The sequence below is a fragment of the Lynx rufus genome, unplaced genomic scaffold (genome assembly GCF_022079265.1).
Source record: "Lynx rufus isolate CCGP_SWC_20201006 ecotype Redwood Valley unplaced genomic scaffold, mLynRuf1.p SCAF_4, whole genome shotgun sequence".
Taxonomy (NCBI): Eukaryota; Metazoa; Chordata; class Mammalia; order Carnivora; family Felidae; genus Lynx; species Lynx rufus.
The window spans coordinates 21,399,545-21,419,965 of NW_025814856.1; the positions used below are offsets into that span (position 1 = coordinate 21,399,545).

General features: G+C 48.3%; 1 protein-coding gene across 3 annotated transcripts in view; it reads left to right on the forward strand.

Moving 5' to 3' along the window:
• The first annotated feature begins 861 nt into the window (after positions 1-861).
• Positions 862-20,421, forward strand: part of CACNA1D (calcium voltage-gated channel subunit alpha1 D) — a 303,968-nt gene continuing 284,408 nt past the window's right edge. For all 3 annotated transcript variants that reach the window (XM_047094458.1, XM_047094459.1, XM_047094455.1), the window contains exons 1-3: positions 862-928; positions 2,857-3,166; positions 6,871-6,976. In XM_047094458.1, the coding sequence (XP_046950414.1) occupies positions 862-928; positions 2,857-3,166; positions 6,871-6,976 (483 nt within the window). The remainder of the gene's footprint in view (positions 929-2,856; positions 3,167-6,870; positions 6,977-20,421) is intronic.

The following is a 20,421-nucleotide window of genomic DNA, read 5'->3' on the forward strand; positions in this document are numbered from 1 at the left end:
GTCCGCGGGCTCCGCAGGCCCCGCCCGCCTCGGTCGGGGGAGAGCGGGGAGCACACCGCGGCGCGCAGGGGGTTAAGCGGCAGCCGGCGGCCAGAGCGCGCTTAACCCTTGGGCGCCCGCGGGTCCTCCGAGCCAGGCGGGGTGGCGGCACCCCGAGTCCCACGCGGCGGCCACCCCGGGAGCGCGGGCAGAGCGGGGACAGCCCCGGGCCGGGCCCGGCCCCTGGGGCGCGGCACGGCCCGTGGGAGGCTCGGCGGGCGGGGGGGAGGGAGGGGACGGCGGCGGCGGGCGCGCAGCGTCGCCAGGGCGAAGCCGGCGTGCGGCGCGGCGCGGCGGGCGCGGAGCGAGCGAGCGAGCGAGCGCCTCCGTCCCCGGATGTGAGCTCCGGGCGCCCGCGGTCCCGAGCCAGCGGCGGCGCGGGCGGCGGCGGCGGCGGGCACCGGGCACCGCGGCGGGCGGGCGGGCGGGCATGGGGGGCGCTCCGAGCGGCCCCGGCGGCCGGGCCGGCATCTGCGCGGCGTCCCTCCGCTAGAGGAGGGGACCAAGCCAATTCTCCTTTGCAGCAAAAAAATTACATGTATATATTATTAAGATAATATATACATCTGATCTTATTTTTTAAAAAAAAGTTTATTTTGCTCCATTTTTGAAAAAGAGGGAGCGTGGGTGGCGAGCGGTTTTTACAAATTATTCTTATTTTCTGCTATCTGTCCCCGTCCCTCCCCACCCCCTGCTGAAGCCACAATAAGGGCAGGGACCGCGGCTCCAACCTATTGGTAACCCCTTTACCCGTCCCTCCCCCCCGCCCCGACGCCCAGCACCGTGCCCTGCACACAGTAGGCGCTCAATAAATGTTCGTGGATGATGATGATGATGATGATGAAAAACATGCACCATCAACGGCAGCAGCAAGCGGACCACGCGAACGGTGAGCAGCTAGAGCCTGGGCACCCGCTGCCAAATCTAATCCTTGTCATGGTCCTCCTCTTCCCACCCCCTCTTCCTTCCCACCCCCTCCCGTCTCTGATGCGCTGGGTGGGTTGAGGGGGCTGGAGAGGATGCTTCTAGCTCGGTGTCATCTACATGGAAAGGGGAGATGCGTGACAGCCACTCCGTTCTCCCCTTCAGGCCTTGAATGTCAGAGTTAATTCTGCATTTGTGGGGTGGGGGCGGCCGTGGAGTCCTCGGAGTACTGTGCCGCCGGAGGGGTGGCGAACGAGGTGATTCGGGTTCAGTGTCCTCGGGCTCAACTTTCCTCCAACGCTCCCGAGCGATGGAAGGGGGGGTGGCTGTTAGACCTCAGCCCGAGCCCCCTTTCCAGCCTCTTCTCGCCTTCCGTTCCTTCCCCGCCCCCTGGTCTCCAGTGGCATCCGGAAAATTCTAGGATTGCCCGGTTTCCCTCTTCGCGACGGTGGGTGAAGCACACCCCGCCCCTGGAGAGGGAGGCCGGGTCTCGGAATCTCGGCCAGGGGGTCGGGTGGAGCGTATTCCCGCTCCCAGCGTCTGTGTGCACACGTCGGTAACCTAGCAATGCCCGGGGAGTCGCTGCCGCTGTGGGGCTCCCCTCCCCAGCCCGGCCTGGGCACCACGTGCAGCCAGCCGCCACGCCAGCCCGGCTGGGTCCACGGAGGCTGGACCTGCTTCTGGCCAGCCCTCCTACCTCCTCCTTGGAGGCCAGGGCGCCCCCCACGACTTCAGTGGGCTCACAGCCTTCCCGAGAGAGCGCTTCCCATGGGAAGGCTGGGAACAACTCCTCCCCTGCTCGGGACTGTCTGCCGCACGCCCCCCTCCCCCGCGGTGCCCCCCTTCTCAGGCTGCTGGGCAGGCAGACCTGTGCTTCCTTTGACTCTGTCTTGTTCTTTGATTAGCAAGAATTGGTTTTGCAAACGCCCATCTCTCTACCTTGCCACCACTCTCACTTTGACTTCTGTGTCAGTAAAGAGGTTGTGACTCAAGGTAGGCACGTGCCTGGGAGACCTGCCTGGGTAGTGGTCTGACCCCAAATCAGAGGGGCCCTTGCACATGGGGTCCTCTGGAGGTTCTGCGTGTCCGCGGCTGTCAGCCTGCACTGAGATGATTTCCTGCTTGGGCCTCTAGGGCCCCTGGCATAATCCAGTCTGTCTTTCCTAGGTGTAGGGGTGCAAGCTGCCTGCCTTGACTGTTTCTCTGGATGCTGGCTTGGCTGCTGCGGCTGCAATTTAAAATGCAAAAAAGGCCTAAAGATGTTTTCTGTTTTCGGAAGCCTGTGGAGGAAATGAGTCCCAAGCATCATGAATTTTCATTTGCAGGAAGTGTCAGTGCATAATCTAGATATTTGTTATGGGGCTTTTGGTATTGCCCTGGTGCCAGTGGAGGATTTTTCCCCCCTGTGCTGAAAAAAAAATGCATTTGTGGCTGTGGAAAGATGTTAGAGTAACACCCTGAAAATGATTAAGACTATTGAGTTATTGGGACTGCCCCCCCCTTCTTTTGGTAATGGTGGTAGTTACTTTGGAGAAAAGCTGTTGTACGTATCTGTTAACTCATTAGAGATACATGGGTCTTAAAAGTCAGAAAGGGTGGAATAAGTGTGGGATGACTTCAGTCTGAAGCAAGGCACGAGCGGAGGCCTTGTGAAGACCTGGAGAGAGGCATTCACCCCATTGCAGCAGTGGGTCCTGTGCCACCGATACTCTGCACAGAGCGCGTGGATTTCTCTTCCTGCTCCTGAAAAATAGGACATGAGGTTCAAAATGGAGACATGGGGACGATCCCCCTCCCCTCTTACTGATGAGAGACAACCATTGCTTTTTTCTCACACTAGGTTCTCACCGGTTTTTTTGTTTGTTTAATTTTTCTTTTTCTCTTTCTTCCCAGAGGCAAACTATGCAAGAGGCACCAGACTCCCTCTTTCTGGTGAAGGACCAACTTCTCAGCCGAATAGCTCCAAGCAAACTGTCCTGTCTTGGCAAGCTGCAATCGATGCTGCTAGACAGGCCAAGGCTGCCCAAACTATGAGCACCTCCGCACCCCCACCTGTAGGATCTCTCTCCCAAAGAAAACGTCAGCAATACGCCAAGAGCAAAAAACAGGGTAACTCGTCCAACAGCCGACCTGCCCGTGCCCTTTTCTGTTTATCACTCAATAACCCCATCCGAAGAGCCTGCATTAGTATAGTGGAATGGAAGTATCCTTTTTTTGGGGGAAGTCTTTCTCATTTTCTCTTTTACCATCTGTTCTTCAAAGGGATTTGCGTTCTGAAATGGCACTTACAAAGTTGTAGCAGTCTGGAATGGGAGCAACAGAAAAGCTGTACGGAAAGGGTTTCATCGTGTATACCTTCCTGTCTCCTCAGGGTGCGAGGGGCTGCTCTGAGGGTATATTTAGCTGTGTGTGTGCGTGTGTGTGTGAGTGTTCATTAAATACGAAATGGACCTTTGGTCACTTGACGCGAGATGTTTGGTTTAAACCCACCATTGTTTTTGGGGGCAGTGACATACACTGAACCTATTGCAGATAAGGTATGCTGACTTAAAATGAAAAGACTGCATGAGACTCTGCTGGAAAGAAATACATTTTGGACCTTGAGTGGCACCTTCTCGTTCTGGTGTTTGGGATTTGTTTCTGGCACTCCGGCTAATACTAAGGTTGCTTCTAGCTCTGACATCTGGTGGTTCTGAGTGTTCAGGTAGCTACAAATATGAACGCTTGCTTCATAGGGAGGGAGCAGCGTGCTCATCAATGCTATGACTTCCCGGAATTTCCTTTTGACAGGTTCCAAAAAAGCATGTGAAACGTGAGCACGAGGGAGCGTATGGAGGGAGAGGCTGGGGTGCGCCTCTTCTTCCTGAGCCCTTCTGAGTTAGAGAGCAGTCTGTCAGTGGGGGAATTTGCAGTTGCTGCCTTTATAAAACATTCTGTCTGGGTCCTTGGACTGGAGTTACATTTCTGGGTGTCTCCTTTGTATTTTTAAAACTGAACTCCAGATGCCCCAGGATGGTTGTTACGTCCCAGATCTTGGAAAACCAGGGTTCTCGGCCTGCTCATCCCCTTCCCCAAATCTGGAGGCCAATCCCCAGTTCCTGCCACCCTTCAGAAAAGGTTGACTGAGGCCTCCTTTCTGAGCAAATGGCTTTCTAATTAGTCAGATGATTCATTGGTCTGGGTAAAACAAAGCATTTCCTTTTCCCAGAAGTGTATTTGGGGCTGACAGGAGCCTCAGAGCAGCTCCTGACCATAGGAAAGAGTGTGAATGTGGGGCTTCGCCCACCACGCCCAGAGTGGACGGGCTAAAAAGGGAGGGTGTTGGCCAGCAGCTGGAAGGTGGCGCTGAAACCCCCTTATAATCTGAGTACCTAGCTAGGCAGCGATTTGCATGCCTTCTGTCTTAGCTGGCTATTTTCTGTGCTTACGGCTGCAAGTTAAAATGAGGTAACTTTGTTTAGAAAGGTTTTGGAGAGGGCAGCCAAATGCAAGGGTAGGATTTGAGGGGTTTTCGTGTGTTTTTCCTTTTTAGAACAGATGTCTCTTCTCTAGAGGGAGTTACGGTGTCTCTCGCATAGCTGGGGTTGCGTGGATGTGTTTTCTCTTTAAGTTCTTTTCTGGTCTGAGAATGAACACCAGTGTCAGCTGGGAGCCAGCTAGGTGCATAGGGGGTGCCTCAGTGGCATCGCTGGAGTCGGAGGCATGCTTATACTCTGGCAGAAAGGTCTCCTCCTCCTGAGGTTGGCTTGACATGACTCTGAGTAAGCGGAGACCTGTCTGGGGTCATTAATTTCACGTGGAGTGAAGTAGGAGGCCTGACGCCGTTTCTCTTCGTGCACAGTAATTTGTATATAGGGATTTATGTGTACGGAGTGAATTCCTGGATCATGTTGCTGATTCCCTTTCCCGCATTGCCAGACACATGTGTACAGGAACTAGGGGATGTGGCTGCCAATGCAGGGAGAAGCCTGCCTGCAAACGGGACAGCCTGGAGAACAGATCTTTAAACAACGTGTGATCTGTTTGTCTTTCCAAGTGACGGGTTCCTTCTAGTTCAGGGAGCAGGTTGTAGAAATCCTCCTAAAGCCAGTGAAGCCAGGCCCAGTCAGACAAGATGTGTGACAGCTTTGTTTGTTTTTACACCCAGGCGAGGAAGGGTGTCCTGCATCTTAGGGGAACGAGGAGAGTTTGCCTTATCGGAAGGAATTTTTAGGAGCGGACCCATCTATTCTCTGTTGCTCTGTTCTGCGTGGCTTGTAAAAGTCTTGTGGCAGTGAGATAGTATCCACCAACACCTGGAAACTGAAACCTGACCACCATAAAGAAAAAGCATTACGTCTGGCCTTCCTGAACAGCATTGGTATCTCTCAGATTGCCTGGTCCGTCATTTAAGTGTTGGGAACTAAAACGGAAGGGCGGGGTACGGGGGACGGAGAGGCCATGGGTATGTTTCTATGTAGAATAACAGTGGGGCGGTTGGCTTTTAAAATTTCAGCAGGAACTGCGAAAAGGAAAAACCGAAAAGGAGATTCTGAAGTCTTTTGAAGGGGAACTGTCTCAAAGTTAGATTCCCTAGATAAGAGATTTTGTAATACTAGATGAGTTGAAAGAGTAAATATGAATGAAAGCTAATTGGCTTTAAAAATAAACCCATCAAAATTAGTAAGAGAATAATGTCGTTCATGCCCTTATTTCAGTGAGTGTCGAAGCTCTTCAGAGGGCTGAGTTCTCATGAGACTCAGGGTATCCCCAGAGAGGTAGGTGCCTTTGTTTTCCCGGCAGTTTTGGATTTCCCGGAAGGATATCGGGATGCACGGAGAAGGGCCTGTTCATATCCTCAAAGCTTGAATATTTCAAGGTGTTTAGTTAAACCAGTGGCTTTGCCTTTTGTGGGTGAGGTTATGGGAGAAGCACTGTTATAAAATCAAGCCCCCCGCCCCCCGCCCAGGTTGCAGATTATGTTGGTGTTCAGAAACCTTGTATTCGGAAAGGCTGAAAACCAAAAGAAGATAAATAGTCCTTTTGGCAGAAGTCGAATCTTGCACTGCCAGTTTCGACAATGTCTCTTAATGACACCAGAATGTTTAAGCAAGTGTCTGTTGAAAGCTGATTTCAAAGTGATTCTTCCAGACAGACCCCCGAGATTTAGAGTTGTTCAGTTGTACTTTGCAAGTGTCTGGTGCTGATTTCTTATGGCTTTTTATTTAATTTGTTTATAAATTGAATGCAGTAACAGCTCATTATAAACTGAGCTCCAGTCCAGCTGTAATCTGAAACAGTGATAGGCATTGATTAGTAAAGGAAGCAGAGGGAGAGCTGGAGCCTGGCTTGCCGGTTACAGTGTCTGAGGTATTGGAACATGCCGTGAGACAGTCACAGGTAGAATGTAGAAAGTCCTGGTGACTTGGCCTGCCCCAGTCCAGACAGGAGATCGACCCAGCCAAGAATAGCCCCCGAGAAAATGGCTTTAACACATGGAGGCAAGGATTTGTGGGAGAGATTTGTCTCATGAGGACTACTCTTTGTGTCTACAACAGCCAGGAATTTAGTGTTCTAAGGCCTTTGTCACTCTTAAAACTTTAAGAAGCAGAAACGTGGTTCAGAGCCTGCCCTAATTGGATGTGTGTTTAGGTTTCAATATAAAATGCACGGCAAAGAATGAACGCAATGTGATCCTTGCAGAAGAAGGAAAGGACACGGAAAAGTCATTCGATAGCGAGATTTGCCAGAGGACCACGGATGATTACATCTACTGGGGACCAAGCAGGTCTCGACAGTTCGTCGAGAAGGGATTTGTGTGTATAATTTTCATTTCAAAAGTGATTCAAGAGTGGTATGATCGGGAATGTGATGAGAGAGATGGTTTACGTTTGCATAAGACATATATACCTTAACAAAATTTTTCAGACCATTTGACATATTTATATTATTGGCTATTTTTGCCAATTGTGTGGCCTTAGCTATTTACATCCCATTCCCTGAAGATGATTCTAATTCAACAAATCATAACTTGGTAAGTGTCCTTAGAGTTCCTGCTTGTCCTGATGTGTGGTTATCATTTGCCTCTGTACTTAAACTGGCAGCTAGCTTTCTGGGTGGCTGAAGTTTACAGCTATGCATGGGATGTTTCCTGGAGCTTTCCAACAGGGGGTTTGTTTGTTTGCTTTTCTCTCTGACCTGTATTCTCAAATTTATACTGAATGAAAGTGTACAAAGTCCTGAATCTTGTATGAAGAGATGTGGAACTTTTTCACGGAAGGTTCCGGTTTGTAGCAGATTTTAAAATAACTTTTCTTTCCACATAGACTTTTGCCGTCTACCATTCTTTTTATGATAATAAGAGCTGCTTTTTTTTTTTTTTAAATCAAGTGTTATTGGGGAGTGATGGGCATTTTGTTTGGTCAGTTTTTCTGGTAAGTAGAGAATTACCGTGGACTTTGCCCGTGAACTCTTCATTTTTAGAGCAGCAGCGTACAAGAAAACGAATACAGCTATGTGGAACCTAATTTGGAGAATACAGTGTAGTATTCTACTAGGAGCGGCCTATGAAATGCCCCAAGATAAGATGATTCTTTGGTTAAATAAATCGGGATACTTTCACATAACTTTATTGCCCTCTTAAAGATTTATAGCGCACATTAGCTCTGTAAGAGCTCCGGGAAGGTCTGTAGTTAAAAAACCAGTTTCATTTTGTTTAACTCAGCGAGTCCCTAAAAGTAATTGGTCATGGATTCTTCAAACAGTTTTTTGGCAGAACGTATCACCGAACCAGTGTTTCATGGAACTTCCTTTGGGAAAGGTTGGTATAGTTAAAAAAACAAAAACAAAAAGAAAGAAAGAAGAAAGAAAAAAAGCCCTAAAGAGCACCAGAGTTGGGACTAGGAGCGTGATTGTCCCACGGAGCTGGCAGCTCGCTGTGTTCTGGGGCACTTCCCCAAATCCTCTCTGCGTGGCCAGTCAGCCACTTGTCTAGGGGGTTGGGTGAGAAGATCCCTGGGATCGTGTTTACCTCTGATATTCCGTAATCTTTTCTCGATGATTCAGAAGGCCCGTCAGGATTTTTTTCTCCAGCTGTAGCATCCTCCTTGGCAGAGGCTGCCCAGAGAGGCAGGTGGGGCCGGGGCCAGCACTGGGTCACAGGGAGCTCCCTCTATTGTTTTGCTTTCTCCTCTCTTAAGATTCATTTTGTTCTGATTTTTCTCACGTTGAAGCTGTATCTTAGTAGGGCTGGCTGTTTGTAACCGAGTGTTGTAAAGGCAAAACGAGTGTGGGGAGGGCTCTGCTGGGTTCTGAAGATCCTGAAATTATGCTCTTGTGATTTTTAGCCTCAACGGTCTATATACAGGATTTCACGTCACACGTAACATGTTGTGGCGTATGTCCCATGATAACGTGATGTCTGTTCACGGTCAGGCTTTTATGGTCTGATTTCTAGAGAGTGCAATAAACTTGTGGACACTGCTCCTGAAGTCCTCAACAGGACTGGATGCATGTATACACCCTTACCATCAGTGTGTATTTATACTATGGTGATTTGTGTGCTTTGGGATATTTTAAACAGCTTCTGATTTGGTTGTAGGCATGTGACATTAGATGATCATTTGAAAGGAAAAGAAGTGGCAAAAAGCCCCCATCAATGGGGATGGATCATCATAGTCTAGGCCACAGATGGTGTCAGCCTTGTTACCAAATTTAACAACGTGGATGGTGACCCAGTTTGTTGCTTTTTGTAGCTCAAGAGAACATGATTAAACAAACTTAGAAAATAAATACCTTTCAGAAAGGCAGATTAATTCAGATCAATGGAATAATTAATGTAGCTGCGTGTGTAAGCCAATTAATATTCTGATTTTTCCCAGGGAAATTCAGGGCACTGATACCTGCTGTAAGACCAGTTGGATTTCTCAGCTAATGAGTAAGGGAATAAACTATAAGAAATGGGTAAATCTGTTTTCTTCTCCCTTGCAGTCCCTCCCTAGCGGATCCTTTCTCGACAGTTCTTAAGCAGTGGTATTTTTAGGGGCGGGGGGAGAGGCGGGGTATTAGTTTGGCAGACCTTTCTAAAAACCAACATGTATTCCTTTGACCTCTTACTGCTCTGAAACTCATAGCATTCGAGTTTCTGTCTTGTTTCACTTGGATGGTCACATGGCCAGATGAGTTTATTCTCTGCTTGACTCTTTAAATATTTCCTTTCTCACTGTGGGAAGGGAAGATCTTTGTGGATTTCCCCCTGACTCTTTGCAAGGTCCCATGCCATGTCGTGCTCCTGCCAGGGAGCTGTTTTTTTTTGTTTTTTTTTTGTTTTTTTTTAATACATTTGACCCAATTTGTACCAAAGTGATTGCTCTATTTTTGGGATCGGTTTAGAGGCAGCTGAACGAAGCTTATTTTTCATCTGTAGTAAATACCTTTCAGTTAACGTGAATGGCAAAGCAAAGGGCAGAGACCGATACGGGTTGCAGAACTGCACGTGTCAGGGTGCTGGCGAATTGCTTTGCTTCGTAGCTCTGTGGGAAATGTGTATGTTGAACTCTTAGAGCCAGCTTGGTACAAGCTGTTTCTGCCTGTTACAGGTCATTTGTAGTGACGTGATTACTTCTGTTGGGTAGGAAGTGTGGCCATCCTCACTGGTCTGATAGGTATTTTGTCTGGGTTGCATGCAACTTAGCCAGCTTTGGAGATCTAGAAACTACCTTGGGGGCAGCAAGTTTTCCCAGGGTTAGATTTTTTTTTTTTTTAATATAAACAATCTCAAGTTTCTATGCAGCTTTCATTTGTGGACTTGCAGGGACTGGTGGAGGCTGGAGCCATGGAAACGGTACAACTGAGTTCCCACAGTGAGACCCTTCTTGGCTCAGTGGGTAGCGCGAACTCCTCGCTTCCACTTATTGAAAGTGTATATCATTTGTTTAATTTCTTCTTAGCCCGGGTGGGGGGGTGGAGGGGAGAGCTCTGCTTCATGGGGTGTCAGAGCGAGGCTGCTCACAGTATTGTACTTCAGTGTGTTGAAGGATGCTCTATCTAGTTTCCCAAACTTCAGTTTTTCATATGCAAACTGATGCAGTTGAAGTTTTCTGCCTGTGCAGCGGGGTCCCCAGCCCCAGGTGGTGCCCAGCTCTCTGTAGTGCTGAGCTGCCCCAAATTAGAGCTGTCCCAAATGGGGGTGCTTGTCTGCCAATTAGGACCTTCCCTCATGTCTGCTAATGACGCCACCCACGAAGGGCAGGGCCTCTGGCCCAGGCCTCTCTATCCCTTTATCAGGCACAGCGGCGGATAAAGGGTGTTGAATAAGTTGCTTGTTCTACTCAACAGGCAGTTTTACCAAGGCTTTGCCCCTTTCCCGCCTCCTTTCTCATCTTGTTGTTGAGTTGAGGCCCCTTTGTTTTTCTTTAGCCAGTTGATATTTTGCATCTACAGAACCCCTCGTGTCTTCCTCTCCTCCCCATCCACACCCGGGTTGCTGCGGCCAGGTCCTCCTGGGCCGTCTGAGCTTTTTGAGTTCCTCTTTGTAGCTGAACCCCCCCTCCCCCCTGCATTTGTCCACCTACAGTTCCTAAACACTCCTCTTGTGAGCTTGCCCGCCTCCTGGGCTTTTCTCCATCTGCAGTGCCTCTTCTCCCCTGGCCCCTCCTCCTCCTCCTCCTTCTTCTTCTGCTTCTTCTGCTTCTCCTCCTTCTCCTTCTTCTCCTTCTTCCTTCTCCTTCTTCTTCTTCCTTCTTTTTTAAAAATTTTTGAGAGAGAGAGGGAGAGCACAAGTAGGGGAGGGACAGAGAGAGAGGGAGACACAGAATTGGAAGCAGGCTCCAGGCTCTGAGCTGTCAGCACAGAGCCCGACTCCGGGCTTGAACTCACGAACCGGGAGATCATGACCTGAGCCGAAGTCAGATGCTTAACCAACTGAACCACCCAGGCGCCGTCCCCCCCCCCCCAGGTTTTTTTTAATGTTTATTTATTTTTGAGAGAGAGTACGAGTGGGGGAGGGTCAGAGAGAGAGGGAGACACAGAATCTGAAGCAGGCTTCAGGCTCTGAGCTGTCAGCACAGAGCCTGATGCTGGGCTCGAACCCGTGAATTGTGAGATCATGACCCAAACCAAAGATGCTTAACCAACTGAGCCACCTAGGTGCCCCCCCCCCCCCCGCCAGCCCCTTCTTCACGTGTCACCGCCCTTGTAGCTTTTCAGGAATAATCTCAAACTACTCACTTCCACGAAGGATTTTCTGACCCTGATCCAAAGTAACACTTTTTTTTCATTAACAATTTTTTTAATGTTTATTTATTTATTTATTTTTTTGAGAGAAAGACAGACTGTGAGTGGGAGAGGGGTAAAGAGAGAGGGGGGCACAGAACCTAAAACAGATGCCAGGCTCTGAGCTGTCAGCACAGAGCCTGAGGTGGGGCTTGAACTCATGAGTGGTGAGATCATGACCTGTGCTGAAGTCAGAGGCTTAACCTGCTGAGCCACCCTGGTGTCCCCAAAGTAACACTCTTATTTGAACCTGTCTGGTGGAAACTCACATATAAAATACCCTATATTTTAGCTCTTTATATTCCCATCTTTATGTTATCAAGCATTTTCAGAATATAATTCATAAGGAGTGTAGCTCAGTGGTCAAGGATTTGACTGCAGAACACAACTCATAGTGAATCATTCTGGAATCCCCCACAGTGCCTGGCCCTCTGGTACAAAGTAGCTGTTGAGTAAACACGTGTTGTTGATGTGATTGCCAGGAGAAGCACCAAACCCATTCTTTCCTCTGAGCTTTATTCAGGATTTCCTGTGTGGCAGGTCCCTCTGTGGACTCCTTGGAGGAGGTCCTTGGCTGGGAGTGGGTGGGAAGTTATAAGCGCGTATTCTTAAAAAGGTTAGAGTCTTGTGACTCTGCTTCTCGAGCACCTCTGGCTGATGGAGCCCTGGGAGCTGGGTTTCAGAGCTGAGCCGTCTAGAATGTTTTGTGCTCAGAGTAGCGGAGTGGTGGGTCTCTGAGCAGCAGTGCTGGCTGTGGGCTCTTGGCAGTGGGACCATTGTGAGATGCCTTACAATGGCCAGGAATGTCGTGGGATGGTGTCCTTTGATTGTGTTCTCTCTTCCGTGGCTGAGATCCCAATGCACGGTGTTTCCTGGGCTGAAAAAGTGAGCACATTGGGTCTGTGTGGTCATATAGTTTAGCATCTCACTGTTTTTGCATATAGTGAGAATTTCCAAAACACAGTTTCATAACTTGGTTCCTTGGGGTTAGCCTGTAAGGTGGGTTTTAGTTCAGAATGTTATCCGCACCAGGTCTTTGCTCCGCAAAGAGTTCTGTTTGAACTGTGCGCTCTTATTTCTGCACAGCTAGATTCTGTCTGTTCTGGGACAGCTCCCGTGCTGCCTTCTCAGCTCAGCCTCCTCTGAGCCTCATTCGCTCCTGCCTCCCACCCCACCTGCCAGAGTGTAAGTACTTGCTTTCTCTTTGCCCTCCCATAAGCACAGTAAGTCCTCCTCTTTACAGACATTAGGTCCTTTTTATAACAATCCCTCCTCGCTTTATAACTGTTATGGGGAGTGGTTTGTGTTTCGTGGTTCTGCACATGCGTTGTGGGGTCTGATGGCCTGGTTCTTTGGCTGATTAGCTGAGTTACTTTGGATGAAATCAGCATATGAGTTCCTAGAGACGGAGGCTGGAGTCTGATCGGTCTCTATGGTGTTGCAAACGTAACCCCGTGCCCGGCGCACAGTAGGCGCATCAGGAAATGTATGTGGAATGAGCCAATAAATACACAAATGGCCATACAAGGGCTTCATGGTAAGTCCTTACGGATCAGTCGTTAATTTTCAACAATTGGCTAATGATTAATGTTTGCCCGAGAGGCTGACTTTCGTTGTCCAGTGTTAATGAGAATCCCGGGAAACACCTGTCAGAGTTTGCCTTTAATTTCAGGATGGTGTCTTTCTTGGCAAATTTAACTCTTTACATCTAAGGCAGGAGAGAAGGAAGACAGACACTTGTTGATACTTTTTGAATCGTAAGCTGGCTTCTGTGTTCAGTGTTGTACGTGTGCCCAGTGTGTGCACCGTGTGCACGCGGGTGGAGCATGAGCATCACAGTTCATAGAAAGACGGGTGGAGGGAAAGCAGCAAAATGACCAGAGGAGACAGACTTGTGTGGTAACACTGTACCCAACACTGGTTTCCTAGTCATAAAATGTGAACTGGTTTATGTGCTACACAAATCATCATATGTCTTTTCTAGTCTTACCTTGTGACAAAGAACACGTTACGTGGCCCCATCTTTTACTGAGCGGACTTTGGTTGGGTATTGACAGGTTTTCAGAGACCAAGTCCAGCTCTTTTTTTTTTTTTTTTTTTTATTTTTTTTTTTTATTTTTTTTTAAACTTTTTTTTTTTCAATGTTTATTTATTTTTGGGACAGAGAGAGACAGAGCATGAACGGGGGAGGGGCAGAGAGAGAAGGAGACACAGAATCGGAAACAGGCTCCAGGCTCTGAGCCATCAGCCCAGAGCCTGACGCGGGGCTCGAACTCACGGACTGCGAGATCGTGACCTGGTTGAAGTCGGACGCTTAACCGACTGCGCCACCCAGGCGCCCCCCAAGTCCAGCTCTTAAAGAGTTCAAGTTTGCTACTAGTCAAGTTTCTTAAGAAGGATTCCAAAGGGTCCTCAGTCCTTTGGCTGGTTTGTTACAAAAGCAAATCTCATTGTTTTATAGTCCTACCTTAAGCACCGGAATTTCCTTGCTCAGACCCTTTAAAAATGAGCTTGGCTTAGAGTGAAGATATTTGGATATATTGATGTGTTAGCCAGCACTTGTTGGATTATGGGTTGCAGAGACACAACTCAAATTGGCTTAGTTGGAAAAAAAAAGTGTGTGTGTGTGTGCGCGCCATTTATGAACTTAGCTAACTAAAAAATCCAAGGGGTAGAAGTCCTATCAGAGGCAGCTGGAAGAAGGGGCTTAAAAGAGGGTATCGGGGCACCTGGGTTGGTTGGCTCAGCATCTGACTCTCAACTTCAGCTCAGGTCATGATCTCACGGTCATAAGATTGAACCCTGTATTGGGCTCCATGCTGAGCATGGAGCCTGCTTGGGATTCTCTCTCTCCCTCTCTTTCTGCACCTCCCCTGCTCATGCTCTCTTCTTCTCTCTCTCTCTCTCTCTCTCTCCCTTTCTCTAAATAAATACATATAAAAAAGAGGCTATCAGGATGCCAGCCTGCACCCTGGCCCTCGGGTGTCTGTGGCAGGGTCTGGCTGGCCTGCAGTGGGTCTGTCTCACACACCATCTCAAGTGTGCATCCCTCTTAGCCCATCTGGGGGAGGGTCTGTGGGGAGATGCATTCTTTCCTTAACCTCAGCTCAAGTTCAGTATTTTAAAAATGATTGTGTGAGAAACAAGAGACCCCTGTGGCAGATTTGTGGATAGTTTCTTTTTTTAACCTTCCCCATCAGTATTTAATTTTTAACTATCTGCAAAATGTGAGAAGTTCTGAAATCAGAGGGGACAATTTGCCCAGCAGTAGAGATACTTATGTCTCATTAGATATTGGTGGTGGTGGCGGCGGGGCTCTAGAACAGACCTCCAACAGCTCCTCCCCTAACAAAGTTCCTAAAGAAATTATAGATGTTCTGAAATTCTAGTGGTTGAGCTATAGGGAAGGACATCAGGGGGCATTACTGTTGCTCAGATGATGTGCCAAGGGAAGGGCTGGCGGTGGGTGTCCTTGTCCTGGGGGTGGGAGATTGGCAGGTCACCCAGGAATAGACGGTAGCGTCCCTGCTTCTTCCTCCTACTGTGCTCAGACGCCTGGGGCTCTCTGCCAGCAACAGCACAGGCTATGTCTCCCAAGTCCTGTTCTGCCCATATGATCAGAGTAGGGAAAGAGGCAGAAGGTGTCTTCCCTTTTTAATTCAAGTGGGATTGGAGTTCTTGCTGCTACGGTTCTTGCGGACAGTAAAACGGTGTGGCTGGGGAGCACAGCCAGCCGTGGCTGGTGGGGTGGGGGACACAGTGAGCAAAGCTGAAGATGGGGCTGAAGGGGGAATTGCCTGAGGTGACTAGTCCTGTGTGTGTGTGTGTGTGTGTGTGTGTGTGTGTGTGGTGGGGTGGCGGGCAGAGATGTGGGTGGGTGAAAGGATGGATGGGTGGTTTTGACACACACCTTGAAGGATGAAGCCTTCTGGTGATTTTTGCTAAGCAGGGCCCCAGACATTGCCCAGTGCTGGGGAAAATGACTTTCTTCTCCTGAGCCTCCAAGCAATTCTTTCTGCCAATTTTTTATCCTGCTCCCTATTGGCCGAGTGGTAATTCTAGAAATCAGAGGACATCTGTTGAGATTATTGAAAGAGTGACCTTGAGGGGCAGGCTGGAGGGAAATGGGAGGCTGACCTGAGGGAGGGAAGGCAGGTTGCAGGCTGCTCAGGGGGAACGTGGCTGGCAGGTGGACCCAGCCTGGGAAGGAGGGACACGGCAGCCTGGGGCCTCCAAGCCGGTGAGGTGAGAGGCTCCCACCTTTCCTTGCCTCCTTTTTCTGTGTCCATGGGGAAGTCTAGCACAATGTGCTCACAGATAATTTTGTAGAGCTGGAAGGACTCTTATTTATAAGACAGGGAGTTGAGGCACCATTATTCAAAGGATATTTTATTGAGACTTGCTATGTGGGGCAGACCAGGCTTTCCTGTCCTTGACTTATAGCCCAAGATGCTCTGGCTTGCTGTGCCCAGGAAAACCCACAACCTGGGGTCAGAGAACAACCCTCTTTGTTTTCCACATTTTGTGTTCTCACAACAGATCATCATTTAACATTTGCACGAATGCATTCTTCTGGACAGTGGAAACAATATAAAGTGACAGTCTCTTTTTACCTGTCCAGCTCGTTCTAATCAGTCATCAGTTTGGTGTGGCCCTTTCAGAATTGTTTTTCATTGTGTACGTATATGTGTGTAACCTGTGCATTTTGCACAGCAGGTGTCTATATAGTTTGGGTATTTTATTTTTATTTTTTTAACATTCTTTTTTTAAAAGTTTGTTTATTTATTTTGAGAGAGACAGAGACGGCGCAAGTGGGGGAGGGGTAGAGAGAACTAGAGAGAGAGAGAGAGACAGAATCCCAAGCAGCCTCTGCACTGTCAGCATGGAGCCTGACGTGGGGCTCAAACTTGTGTGCTGTGACATCATGACCTGAGTTGAAACCAAGTCAGACGCTCAACCGACTGAGCCACCCAGGCACCCCCATACATACTCATGTATTTTAAAGTTTACACGAGTGGGAACAGAATGCATGCATCATATAGCTTCTTTTTTTCCGCTTAACATATCATACAGATCTTTCCATATCTGTACACGGAGAGCTAACAACTTGCATTGGGGTAAAATATGCCCTGTACGAATGTGCCGTGGTTTACTTATTCTCTTTCTGATGAGCATTTAGGCTAGTTTCTAAAGTTTTGCTATTTCACACAGTACTGCACTGAATATCCTTGAACGTGCTTCTTTGTTCATACAAGGAAACATCTCTCTGGGATAAGTACTTAGAAATCAACTCTCTGGGTGGGAGGATAGTGCATTTTTAATTTCTGCACTTACTGGCACATCACTGTCCACTAAGCCTGTATCCATTCAGACTCCTACCCCCACATCTCCTGGAAATGATCTGCTGTCACTCACCTCTGATGACTGACCTCCTTTGTTTTCATCTTAGGCTATGGGAAGAGAAATTTTGGGAATAGGGTTCAGCCTTCCTCCTGGATGTTTGGCAGGCATCCAGAGCCTCTGGTTAGAGCAGAAAGTCCACAGACCCCGAGCACTAGATTCCTAATCTCTTTTGAACCGCAGATCCAGATGAAAGGCCCCAATGCTTATCATTCTTCTCCCCACTTTGAGTAGTACTTTGCCATACACTTGATTATTGTAGTTGTTTCTGGTGAAATATTCATTCTAGGTAGCTAATAGGTAACTAAGTTTCTTAGTTTTGGAGTATTTGCTACAGTTTCAAGGTGAACACTGCCTTTACGTTCCTTTCATTTGGGGAGGAAAAATATCTAACCTGGTATATTTCTAATGTCCCATGTTCTTTGATTATTATTTTATTTTCGTGCATAGGACAGTCTCACTGTTATTATGGTATTTATGATAGGGTTTATGCCCCCCTACTTCTAAAAGCTCTGAGATAGCTTAGGAAACAGGAGTGGGTGAAGGAAGGGGCAATGTGGAATGAAAACAAAGTCGACCTGCCCCAGGGGCTCGAGGCGAATGGATTGCTAACACCTGGGCACTGATTTGGCCTTCAGGATTTCCAGCAGTGATGGCCAAAGGAGGCACATCCTAAGTTACAATGCTTTTATCCTCTCAACAATGGGAAGCGGCTGCATTCATTCAGAGATGCACTTTTTAGGAGCCGAACCCAAGGAGGAATCTGCAGCGTGGGTCCTTGTACAAAGTGCATTGTCAGGCGTGGTGAGCCATATCGTCGCTGTGCTTTTGTCAGAGTCAGAAACGCCCTGCGAGCAGATGGTCTCTGGCTTCGTAGTTTCCAAAGGGTTCACGCGCAACCTTGAACTGTGGCATAATGAAGGAACTTCTGTGTTCTGAGAGCTTCGCTTTTTGATTATATAAATCATGATAGAAGTAAAGATGGGAAGATGAAAAAGAGTAGTTTAACACAGCTATCATTAAATCATGCATAAAGTACTTTTTTGAGCGTTTATTATGTGTAACATGGAGTCCATTAAACACATTCGCTTACTGTCCTAACTTGTGTAAGTCAGAATATAAAAGGACGCTATGAATTTATGCAGAGAACCCCTCCAAAACTCTCATTCTTGAAGAGATGTGGTTTTATTATTTCACTCTAATGTGGACTAAGGCAGTGACCAACAGATTTTTTTTTTAATTTTTTTAACTTTTTTTTTTTATTTTTGAGACAGAGAGAGAGCATGAACGGGGGAGGGGCAGAGAGAGAGGGAGACACAGAATCGGAAGCAGGCTCCAGGCTCTGAGCCGTCAGCCCAGAGCCTGACGTGGGGCTCGAACTCACGGACCGCGAGATCGTGACCTGAGCTGAAGTCGGACGCTTAACCGACTGAGCCACCCAGGCGCCCCCCAATAGATTTTTTAAAAAGACATCCTTGAATGTCCTTCTGTAAATAGATAACAATGGAGTATGTTGACTTTATATTTAAATGACTCCTTTTGAATTGTACAAAAACAGCCAGTAATTACCCCCTTTAGAACTTTATCTCACGATATTGCAAAAATGAACTTCTCTTTGGGCTTTCACAAATTCTGAATTATTGAACTATAAATTAATGTTGAATCAATCTTTTTAGAGGCTTTATCGGGAGGGAAAGAAATGAGAACATCTACAGTTCTGAATTCGAATTCGAATTCAAGAAGTAGTGGCACCCGGCAAGAATTTGGTAAAAGAGGGGTGGTGAAGAGGTCTTTCTCTAGAACGACACGTGGAGTGGAACTAGTGTGGTCAGGGACGAGAAGGCGCTGGCCAGCTGCGGAAGCTCACCTCGTCATGGAAACCATGTGGTGCAGCGGGAGGTGAGATGGCCGATTCTCATTTACCCGGAGTGGTGCTGGATGTGAATCACAGACCGGCTGAGCTTGGGACAGAAAGGGCCCTGGAGCCCTTCGGACGGATGTGTTCCTTTTCATACTCAGCAGTTGACTTGCCCAGGGTCCCATAGTAAGGAAGGAACCAACTGAGGACCCAAGCCAGTCTCCTGTCCCCCGGTCTGTTTCTTCCCACGCCTTCCCACAGCTGTGAGTCCGGGTTGAAGCCAGGCACTTCCCCTCTGACAGGGCAGTGTCTGAGAATACCAGGGGCAGTCGGAACAGCTGGGACATCAGATGACCAAAGAATGTCTGTTCGCAGTATGCTGGGGATTCAGTTGACTTTTAATTCTCTCCTCAATTTTTTTCTTTATCTTACCAAAGAGAGTTTTGATCACTCCTCCTTGCCCTGTTTTACTTTAGAAATTATTCTCTTACTTTCTTCATGCATCCCAACATGCGGCAATCATTTGACCATAGATAGCCCCATTATCTTATGGAGTCAGGGCGCTGGCAGGGGGAGGGCAGCAGAGCATCGGCAGAGCTGGAGGATAGATGCAGTGGTCTCTCCGCTGTTACCTTGATCGGGTGCGGGTAGCATACACTGCCTTATTTTTTATTTTTTTTTAATGTTTATTTATTTTTGAGAGACAGAGCATGAGTCAGGGAGGGGCAGAGAGAGAGGGAGATGCAGAATCTGAAGCAGGCTCCAGGCTCTGAGCTGACAGCAGAGAGCCTGACGTGGGGCTCAAACCCACGAACCTCGAGATCATGACCTGAGCTCAAGTCGGACACTTAACCAACTGAGCCACCTAGGCACCCCGCATACACTGCCTTTTGATAGTAACTGGAGGCACGGAGATAATTGTCTTTCTTACTGGCTCATGGTTGACATCTGAGCTAGGTGGACCTTATATCTATAATTGCCCTAATTCTCATTTAATCCTTGCCATAAACTCCCAAGCAATTCTCATTTTACGTGAGGAGAAAAGGCTGAGTGGGTCAATTGTTTACACCAGGCCATAAGGCCTAGGAATGGGCAGGGCCAGGATTCGCACCAGGCTTTCTGACCCCAGGCTCCTCCACTGGGCTGTGAGGGGAAGTTGAGGCTCATGACTGATGTCCTCTTAATGCTGAGCAGGGGAGGGTGAGGCCAAGGGGAGAAGCAGCATCAGAATATCCAGGTGGGTCCTCAGGGAAGTTTTCACATTCATGGTGTTGGTTGGGGTTTGGAGCCTAGGTGTGGGGGCTGGCATAGAAGCTCCCCTGGCATAGAAGTTTCCATGCCTCCTCCTTCCTACCACCCGGAGACATTTCCAGGTGGGGGTTGTGGCTGGAGAGGATCTGGATGGAGGTTTTTACCAACCTACAGCCCTCTGCCAACCTTCTGAATTATCCAGTTAAAGTGGGAATGAGTAGAGAGGTTGAAATTGGGTATTTTTTTTTTAATTTTTTTTTCAACGTTTATTTTATTTTTGGGACAGAGAGAGACAGAGCATAAACGGGGGAGGGGCAGAGAGAGAGGGAGACACAGAATCGGAAACAGGCTCCAGGCTCTGAGCCATCAGCCCAGAGCCCGACGCGGGGCTCGAACTCACGGACCGCGAGATCGTGACCTGGCTGAAGTCGGACGCTTAACCAACTGCGCCACCCAGGCGCCCCTGAAATTGGGTATTAAATAGATTTTATTGCATTTTAATTCTTGAAAAGTTGTTTCCTGCAAGTGGAAAGTGCAGGAACTTTTGTGGTGTGGGTAGGAGGTTTGTGCTGAGCACTGGCCAGTTGTAGGATGAAACAGTTAGGGTTATGGGTCCTGGAGTCAAACTGGGTTCAGTCCCCAGCTTTGCTGTGCACTGTCTGTGATCGATCGGCAAGCTGCTTTTTCTTGCCGAGTCT